This window comes from Juglans microcarpa x Juglans regia, chromosome 7D (assembly GCF_004785595.1).
Source record: "Juglans microcarpa x Juglans regia isolate MS1-56 chromosome 7D, Jm3101_v1.0, whole genome shotgun sequence".
In the NCBI taxonomy this organism is placed as follows: domain Eukaryota; kingdom Viridiplantae; phylum Streptophyta; class Magnoliopsida; order Fagales; family Juglandaceae; genus Juglans; species Juglans microcarpa x Juglans regia.
In genome coordinates, this window is record NC_054606.1 from 8,034,947 (window position 1) to 8,045,311 (window position 10,365).

Here is a 10,365-nt window from a genome sequence, read left to right on the forward strand (position 1 = left end):
TGAAATTCATAAATCTACAGTGGACTATTTTCAAAATTTTTTGGGTCAGTCGGGCACTAGTGTCCTACCGGACTTGAATGACCTGATCTCCCCTATTATTACTAATGAGGAGAACCTGGCCATTGGCAGAGTCCCTACCATAGAGGATGTTAAGGATGCCCTCTTTACCATTCCCATTGAAAGTAGCCCCTGGCCTGATGGCTTCGGCTCTGGTTTTTTCAGAGTCTGTTGGGGTCTGGTTAAAGATGATCTTCTTGCTGCCATTCGGGATTTCTTCCAGAACCATTTATTCCCTAGGTGTTATACTACTTCTGTTATAGTGTTTATTCCTAAGATGGACAAGCCTACTAGTTTCGACAAATTTCAGCCTATTAGCCTCTGCTCCGTGGTTTACAAGATTTGTTCTAAAATTATCGTGGCTCGCTTAACTAGGTAGCTCCCTAAAATGATTTCGCAAGAACAAGGGGCCTTTATCCCAGGTCGCAGTATTTTTGAAAACATCAGTTTAACTCAGGAAATGGTCCACTCCATTCATAGGAAGTCGACTGGAGGAAATGTTTTGATTAAACTTGATATGTCTAAGGCTTATGACCGAGTGGATTGGAATTTTTTATTACACGTTCTGAACAAGTTTGGTTTCTCTTCTCATGTTTGTGATTTGATCAATGCCTATATCTCATCCTCGTGGTACTCGGTTATGATGAATGGTACCACCATGTGTTTCTTTAAAGGAGAGAGGGGTCTTAGACAAGGGGATCCTCTATCACCTTACCTGTTCATCATTATGCAAGAAGTTCTCTCTCATCTCATCAAGAAATATTTTGAGGAAGGAAAAATCGAACGTTTTACTCAAGCTAGAGGGACCCCCCTTATTTCCCATCTTATGTATGCTGATGATATCGTTATATTTGCAAATGGTGGTAAGAAATCTATCCGAGGGCTTATGGAGGTCTTGAACAAGTATGAGGCCTAGACAGGCTAAGTCCTCAACAAAGAGAAAAGTGCCACCTTTTTCTCAAAGAGAATTCCGGCTTCCAAGAAACTTTCCCTACTCAGACTCACTGGCTTCACTGAGGGCCATTTTCCATTTCAGTACTTGGGAGTTCCCATTGTGGATGGTAGGTTGAAGGCTTGTGATATTGGGGACTTGTTGGGTAAAATAAAAAATAAGATTGCAGGCTGGAAGATGAAATTGCTCTCTGCTAGTGGAAGAATTATTCTCTTGCGCCATGTCCTAGCTAGTATGGCCACCCATCTTCTAGCTGTGTTAGAGGTTCCCAAAGTGGTGATTACTAGCCTAAACAAGCTTCTAAGCTCCTTTTTTTGGGGTGAGTCAGAAGGCAAAGGTCGCAAGAAATGGATTTCATGGAAGAATATCTGTACCCCTACTGATGAGGGTGGGCTGGAGAATAGGGACTTTGGGGATGTCCAGAGAGCCTTACACATGAAACTTGCTTGAAATCTTATCAAGGGTAAGTCTCTCTGGGCGTTTAGAGGCAAATATGTCAAAGATACTCACTTATCGCTGCTGGAGTCCTCTAAAGGGACCCGTTTTTGGAAATCTGTTGTTCGCAATATCCCAGAGGTCCTTAATAGCTCCAAATGGGTTGTGAGGGAAGGAAATATCTCCTTTTGGTATGACAATTGGGATACAGGAGGTTCCCTCAATGGTCACTTCCCTGTGACTGCTCATCCTTTGCTTAAGATTAAGGACTGTCGTATTGATAATGGGTGAGATATGTCTCTTTTGAATAGCTTAGTGGGTCATCAAATGGCTAGCGAGTTGTATGAGTACTTGGCTAGATGGAAGGAGAGCAATGATGTGCTAGTTTGGTTGAAAGATAGGGAGGGAAAATTTGCTACCAAGAGTGCCTGGGATTGCATTAGGGTTCGGGCGCCTCCTTTACCTTGGGCCCAGTGGATCTGGCATTCCAAACTTCCTAAGAAAATTTCCATCATGATGTGGAAGGCCACTAATAACTGTCTTAGTGTTGATGAAAAGATTAAGATGGTGGGCATCTCGATGGCTTCCAAATGCAACTGCTGCCAAGAGGGCCATACTGAGGACTTAAATCATGTTCTCTGCACAGGGGATCTTCCCAGACATGTCTGGCGGCTAGCTGCTATTCAAGTTGGGGTCCACATGCCTCCGTTCCTCACTTGGAAGGAACAGACAAATTTCTGGTTTCGCTGCGCGGGTAGCTCCTCTCAGTTACGTACTATTCTTGGCCTTATTCCTTCTATTATCTCTTGGAAACTCTGGGAGAGACGTTGTAAAGCCCGGTATGAGGACAAGGGCCATACAGCTCAGTCGGTTTGGCACGCTTCTAAAGTATGGCTCCGCTGTATCATGAACCAGATTATGAAAATTTCAACCATTTCCAAAAAGGACATTGATATTTTGAATAGACTGGAGATCCCGATTTTGCCTCCCAAGCCGCAGAGGGTTAGGGTGGTAAGATGGACTCGGCCCCAACAGGGTTGGGTTAAGCTTAACACTGACGGCAGTAGTCTTGGAAATCCAGGCCTTTCTGGTGCCGGGGGAGTTATTTGGGATGCGAATGGCAGTCTCCTTTTGGCTTATTCAGTCTCTCTGGGTCAGGGTACTAATAATTTTACTGAACTCAGAAGCCTTCTGGAAGGAATTCGCAGATGTTATACCCTTGGGTTTCACCGTATTGAAATTGAGACAAATTCCCAATTGCTTGTAAATTGGATCACTAAAGATGACTGTCACACCTGGTACTTAGAAGACTACTGGGACGATCTTCAAGATTACCTGAATAAGTTAGATTATACTGTGAATCATATCTTTAGTGAAGGAAACACTGTGGCAGACTTCCTAGCAAAGTGTGGGGCTGAGGGTTTGAACTTGGAATAGTTTGACAATCACACCTGGCCTAGTCGGTTAAGAGGTCTTCTTCGCATGGACAAATTGGATCTTCCACATCTACAAATTCGGTAAGGTTTGTATTAGGTAACCCCTTCTTTGGTTTGGTTATGCTCTTGACTCTCTTTTGTGGTTTTGTTTCTCCCTTGTAGGTTACCACGTACATGGTTATTTTAGTTAGTGTTTGTCCTTTAGTCTGGTTTTTTGATGCTTGTGTTTTGGATTTTATGTAACCACCCGGTGTTAGGCTGTAATCAGGGTTTTCTTCCGCCACAAGTGAGGGCAATCAATAAACTTGGCGTCCCGTCCTCTTTTCTAAAAAATATATATATATATATAAATTTTAATCTTATAATATAAAATTAATATACCATAAAATTTTAATCTTAAACATAAACATTAATATAAACTTACTTTTGATATATATCAATGATAAATATATTTTTGGAATAATAAATTATAGTATATATATATATATTTTTTAAATACATTTGTACACATTTGATTATATATACTCATATAAAAAATTTAGAACTTATATAGACTATAGTTAAATTTAATATTATATTAATATGTGTTAATTATTATAAAATAATGTACTTATACTATAATATAAATAGATTAATAATTTAATATATGTAAATATTATATTATTACTAACATAAATAATCTATAAAACCGAAAAAATCGGGTCTAACCAAAATCAGAAAAATCAAAAGTTCTCCAAGCTTGTGGATTCTTTCATTGTGCCTGAAATCTCAGGGTGACGTTGAAACAATCTTACTCCAACCTTGGTCAGATCATTTTGGTCATATAACTCTTCACCTAATTCATATGATAATCAATGTGAATGACCTAAAAAAATGTGTATGAGCTTTGCTGAATCCCAAGAATCTTCAAGCAAATGGTAATACCATATGTAGTTTTAGGGGATGCCTGAAAAATAGATAAGATGAAAATTTTGTGAAAAGTAATAAAATAGAATAATGTTTGGAAAGGAGATGAAATGAAATGAGATGAGATGAAATGAGATTTGTTTTCAAATATCCCTTGGCATGTCTGAAGGTCATTGGCAGAGAAAAAAAAATATTGACTTTTTCTCCTTATAGAATATAGAGAAATGATATTTGCAATCATTGAATACGTAAACGTTGCACACTCCTAAAAAATAAGTAAATATGAAACCTACATGAAAAAAAGAATTTTTTAATGGTGAGTCTAACTCTTTTCAAAAGAAATGCATGACGCTTGTACAATTTATAATTGTGTCTAACATTACTATAAATCATATATATGTGGACCTTGTATTATCATTCTGGTAAACGATGTTCACCGGACGGCAGTGGTCGGGAGTAATAATATTGCCACTTTGTTTTCATGATTTTCTTTAATGAGCAGCATTTTGATTAAATTAAAAAGATAAATACAAAAAGAGGGGTGAGACATCCCAAATAGTATATAAATTAAAAATTAAAAAATGAGCAATGGAGCCAAGCGATGAATTGATTGATGATTATTTCTACGGCTTGTCTCTAATTATATATATATATATATATATATATATATATATATTTAAGAAATAAACTCATGGCATCATCTTTTGATTTATTACTACAAGGAAAAGACATACCAGTTAAATTATAATTCAAGCGATTTTAGTGTAATTTGTTGAATTCCTTTTTACGTTTCTCTCTTTTTTTTTTTTTTTTTTTTTCAGTACAAATTGATAAAGTAATATATATAACTTTGATTTATCAATACATTGTTATTGATAATATTTTTTTAGATTACTTACCCAGAGAATATTTGTATCATATATTTTCAACAGACCTTTGGTCCACCTTTGCTATGAGTCTATCTCAATTAAAAAACAGGTCTAGTTATATCAAAAAGAAAATAAAATAAATGAATAAATAAATGAGGTTGCATTATTAATCAATTTTTGAATTTTTATTTAAAAAAAAAAGATGATCCAAGAGTAATGAAAAATGTCGTGAAATAGCAGTGATATATAATATTATTTTGAATAGCAGTCTCTGTGGCTTCTCGGTATCTAGGCTATTTCTATTCGATTTTCAACTGGTAATTTAAGACGTATGTTCTCTCTTATTATTCAGCAAAAAAAAAAAAAAAAAAAAAGAGAAAAAGGTTTTTATAATTATTATTTAAAAAAGAAAAGAACTTTCCTATGTGTAATTTAAGACGCAATATATACAACTAAATCTTCTACATCATAACATTTAGATTCCTTATTTAAACTTACTTAAAACAAAGGCCAAGGTAAGCTTACTTTGTCACACAGTCATAAAGAAAAGAAATAAACTCCAATGCTCAATATGGAATGAGTCGTTCTATATACAGTCCTCTTAAGAGGACTATATTGCATTCCTAGTGCCGAATTTACAATTTTATCCCCATTTTAATCCGTGAATTGACTAAATTACCATTTTCTCTACAACCTAAATCTGAACCAAAAACCAAATTCAAATCACACGCCTCCACCTTGCTCCCACGTTTTTCCCTCTTCTGGGTTTTCTTCGTGCATGCCCGAACGAATCGCAGCCTCCACCATTGAGAAGAGCACCTTCAACCCACCATCGACGGACGCCAAGGCCTTCTCCACCATCGACTGCCGACGATTTCCTTGGTATCTTCTGAATTTTCTGCACTTTATTATTTACATAGTTTTAGCTAGTTTGTATTATAACAAATACAATACACACAAAATTAGAAATAAAAAGGCGGAAGAATCAAAACTTTGATCAGGTCTATGTTTCTCGACTGTGCGTTTTGTTTGCTACATCGTTTTCAAGTTCCAATCGTGCAATAAATGGCTTCGTCTTGGAATCTGAATTATGAGTATTGATTCGATTTAAGCATTTTTCGTGTACTTAAGAAAGTATGTAACTGGTGAACTTAAAAAAGTATAGATTGTGTTACCGAGACTACAACTTTTTCTAGTATGTACAGTTTGTATAAATATAGGGGTATAGTTACTGTGAGATTTTAGCTCAGTTGAGGTTCCTGCATATTTATTTATGCACTTGTTTATTTTAGCTCAGTTGAGATTTTAGCTCAGTATAGGCTCGCATGCTTGTATAGTCTGGGGAAAGTACCAGACATCCCATTGTTGGCTGAGTCTACACTTTGTTTTATAGAAAAGTAAAAGAAAGACCATGGTTTGTGCATGTAAAAAAGGCTAAACAGTGGGACGGTTTTACGAGCTGGGCTGGGCAAGGATAATTGATCAAAGAAAAATGGGAATAGACTACATGCCACAATTATCTACTCTCAATATTTGTCAACTATCTACATGCCACAATTATAAAAACAGACTATCTAATCCCCATTACTTCCACTATCTACATGCCATTTTTTGTCAACTATCTTGTTTATCTACTCTCATTCATAAATAGAGCCCAGTCCGAATGGGGGGTTGGATAATTGTGGCATGTAGATAGTGGAAGTAATGGGGGGTTGGATATGGGAGTGTTAATGATTTTACCTATTTCATTTGCTTATACTAGATTTTAGTGGAAGTAAATGAGAGTAGATAAACAAGATTTAACTAGATTATTTCTAGAAACAGTATAAATGATTTTACCTATTTCATTTGCTTCTACTAACATATGGGAGTGTTAATTTGTTGTGCTTTAAATATATATATATATATATATATATTTTTACTCTCATGTTGTGCTTCAAAAATATATGAAGATTGTTCTTGATGGAGAAAGGGGAAGAATGCACATCTACTAGGCGACCACTGTTTTTTTCAGAAAGCAGTAATTATATGGATACCCCAAATGTGAGAGATGATGAGGTAGTGATTGATAATCATGTTGTATTGATGGGGAATGATGATGATGATGTGGTTTTAGAGCCAACACCTGGAAATGATGATGATGGAGTGCTGAGAAATGATGATGATGGGGTTTCAGATCCAACGTCGGGAAATGATGATGATGGGGTTTCAGAACCAACACCAGGAAATGATGCTGATGAGGTTTCAGAACCAACGCCGGGGATGTTTTTTAAAACTGAAAAAGAACTCATTTACTACTACAAGCAATATGGGAGACAGGCTGGATTCGGCATAATGACCCAAAGAAATAAAAACGAAGATGATGGGAGTGTTAGATATGTAACACTTGGGTGTGCTCGTGGCTGTAAGGCAAGGAAACGTATTACCAACATTTCTAAACCACGCCCGACAACGAAGACTGATTGTAAGGCGAGAATTAATGCAGTTTTGGCTGATGGTGTCTTACGTATAACTACTGTCTGCAATGCACATAACCATGGGTTAAGTCCACAAAAGGCAAGATTTTTTAGATGTAATCGAGCAATTGATGATTCTGTGAAGAGGCAGTTAGATATTAACGACAAGGCAGGCATAGGTATGACCAAAAGTTTTAACGCATTGGTTGTCGAGGCTGGTGGTTTTGAGAAACTTCCATTTATTGAAAAAGATGCAAGGAATTATATAGATAAGGCTCGACACCTTAGACTTGGCAAAGGAGGTGCTAATGCACTTCGTGGTTATTTTGAGAGGATGCAGTATAAGAATGATGGGTTTTACTCATCAATGGATTTGGATGATGAGGGTCGATTAAAAAATGTATTTTGGGCCGATGCACGCAGCAGAGCAGCATATGATTATTTGGGAGATGTTGTGACATTTGATACAACATACCTAACAAATAGATATGGCATGCCATTTGCTCCGTTTGTTGGTGTTAACCACCATGGACAGTCAATACTGCTGGGAGCAGGTTTGATATCAAGTGAAAATACTGAAACATTTGTTTGGTTATTTGACACTTGGTTGAAATATATGGATGAGAGGGCGCCAAAATCTATTATCACTGATCAAGACAGGGCCATAAAAAATGCTATTGCAATAGTCTTTCCAAATACCCGGCATAGATACTGTTTGTGGCACATAATGAGAAAACTACCAGAGAAGTTGGGCTCACATGCTGAATTTAAGTGTGGGTTGAAAAGTGCATTGCAGAGATGTGTTTATGATTCTCAAACTTCTGACGAGTTCGAGAAGTCTTGGGAGGTGTTTATTAACACTTACAATTTGAAGGAAAATGCATGGCTTCAAAGTCTCTATAGTGAGCGAATGTATTGGGTTCCCGTATACCTGAAAAATACATTTTGGGCTGGGATGAGCACAACTCAGAGGAGTGAGAGCATGAATGCCTTTTTTGATGGATATGTACATTCAGGGACTACGTTGAAAGAATTCGTTGATCAATTCGACAATGAACTGAGGAAGAAAGTAGAGAATGAGATGGCAGCGGATTTCCACTCATTCCATTACACAGTCCCTTGTATATCTCATTTACCCGTGGAGAAAAAATTCCAAGCTGTGTATACGAATTCTAAATTTAAAGAAGTGCAGTCAGAAGTAATGGGGATTATCTACTCTCATTGTGTTGTCATAAAAACAGAAGGGGCAATTACCACGTATCAAGTTAATGACCAAAGGGTAGTTGAAGATGGCATCAAGAAATCAACTTTGCAGGCGTACTTCAATGAAGATGAGTGTGAGGCCAAGTGCATGTGTGGACTATTTGAGATGAGAGGGATTATATGTAGGCACATTCTTTCAATTTTTGCCGCAAGGGATGTCCAAGTGTTGCCAGAAAAGTACATTCTGGAGAGGTGGAGGAAGGACATTAAACGTAGATATGGTCTCATTCGAAGCAGTTACGATGACTTGAGTGGTAAACCAGCTGCTAGTCGATACTCTGGTTTGATAAAATTATGTTATCAAGTAGCTACAAATGCATGTGAAAACGAAGATAATTCTCTGGACATGATACAGAAGTTGAAGGCAATGAATGACATTTACACTAAATCGAAGCCCAAGGCCACAGTTGCAAGCACTCATGCTTCCATTGATGCCAAAACTGGAAGTTCGAAGAAAGTGTTGAGCCCTCGTGTTGTTAGAGGCAAGGGCAGGCCCCCATCAAAGAGGAGACAACCTACAATAGAGAAGTTACAAACCAAAAATAAAAAAGCTGGTGGCAAGCGACAAAGAAAGAATGTACGGAATATTTAAATAATGTGATTTTGATATAGTTTTAACAAATTTATACATAAGTTATGTCATTGTTTATGTATTCAAATGTAGCCCCAATCACGGATGGAAGACGTATTAAACCCCACAGAATCGGTAATACTGCACGACACACCAGAAGCTGTTGTTTCACAGTTGCCTGGTATACAACAAAGCGTTATTTCTCAGGTAAATGGTAAATAATATTCCTTTTTGTCTATATTTTGAACAAATAATGTTGAGTATTGCATAATGTTTTACAAAATATTTCAAACTACTTGCAGGTGAACTTCGCATGCCCTGGCCCTCTCGATGATTGATGAAAGACATCGTAGACTGCTGCCCCCATCAAAGTATTTGAGAATTGAAAACGTTGTAGACTGTTATGTTGAGAAAAGATCATAACTTCATCTGTATAACTCTACTTTGTATTCTTGTAAACTTGGTGTATTTTTGTAACATTGGATATTTATACCATTTCACTTTGTTGAAATGTTATGGGTATGAGATATGTTATTATTGTTCGGAATGAGGATTGATCAAAGTGTTGAATGCTTATATTAAAGTGTTAGTTCAAAGTAATAATCTCATTGGTTTTATTCAATGTAGAACAAAATACATGAAATATAGTGCAAGGAAAATACTTCTCATAACCATTCATAATGTTCACAAGGCTGATGGGTTTGAATAATACAATATTGATAAAGGTTGTAAACCTATCTATTACAACCTACTTAACAACATTACACAGTTTGATATACACTTATACTAATTTTACACTGTTCTTGATCCTATCCAACAACAAAATATTAGAATTGCAAATCTCCAATACACGCAGGGTCGCATGCTTGTATGGTTAATATCTTTCATTACACCCTGAAGCTCATCCCGATCATTTCGGATGTCATCTTCCAATTTATGCATTTGTACCCTTGCACGTTGAAGCTCTTTCTCCCTCGCTTGGAGTTCTTCCTCCCATTTTTTGAGTTCTTCCTCTCTTTTTTGGAGTCGACATTCTCTTTCACACACAACTTTTCCTTCATTTTCTACTTCAATATATGCCCATAAAAAGTACTCGCAGTATGGCCTTCCCTGCAACAAACATCTAATTAGTGTGATAAATTATAAATAATACAACAATATATGAAATCACAAATTATTTTAATGTTACCTCTCTATTGTAATTTGGACAAGAATAAAAAGGTCGGCTTGGATTTTTTGTTGTTCTCGATAATTTTAAACGTGCCATCTCTCCGCATAGACATTTTGGAGTATGATTCAAAGAAGATGAAGAATGCGATGAAGACATTGCGTATCAAATATATTAGATGCGCAAAAGTCTAGATTCTAAACATCAGATAAAAAATTAGATATATTAAAACACATGATATATAGAAGAATG

The 10,365-nt window shown here is 36.5% G+C and overlaps 1 protein-coding gene across 1 annotated transcript; it reads left to right on the forward strand.

The window, feature by feature from the left end:
• The first annotated feature begins 6,683 nt into the window (after positions 1–6,683).
• On the forward strand, positions 6,684–9,283 carry LOC121238094 (protein FAR1-RELATED SEQUENCE 5-like). The gene is made up of 3 exons (XM_041134950.1): positions 6,684–8,951; positions 9,039–9,152; positions 9,248–9,283. Exons 1-3 carry the CDS (start codon positions 6,684–6,686, stop codon positions 9,281–9,283), a joined length of 2,418 nt encoding a protein of 805 aa, XP_040990884.1.
• The last annotated feature ends 1,082 nt before the right edge of the window (positions 9,284–10,365 follow it).

Coding starts and splice junctions, on each gene's coding strand:
- LOC121238094 (XM_041134950.1), top strand. CDS start 6,684: ATGGATACCCCAAATGTGAGAGATGATGAGGTAGTGATTGATAATCAT. Junction 8,952..9,038: donor GCAAGCGACAAAGAAAGAAT/GTACGGAATATT, acceptor ATTCAAATGTAG/CCCCAATCACGGATGGAAGA. Junction 9,153..9,247: donor AACAAAGCGTTATTTCTCAG/GTAAATGGTAAA, acceptor AACTACTTGCAG/GTGAACTTCGCATGCCCTGG.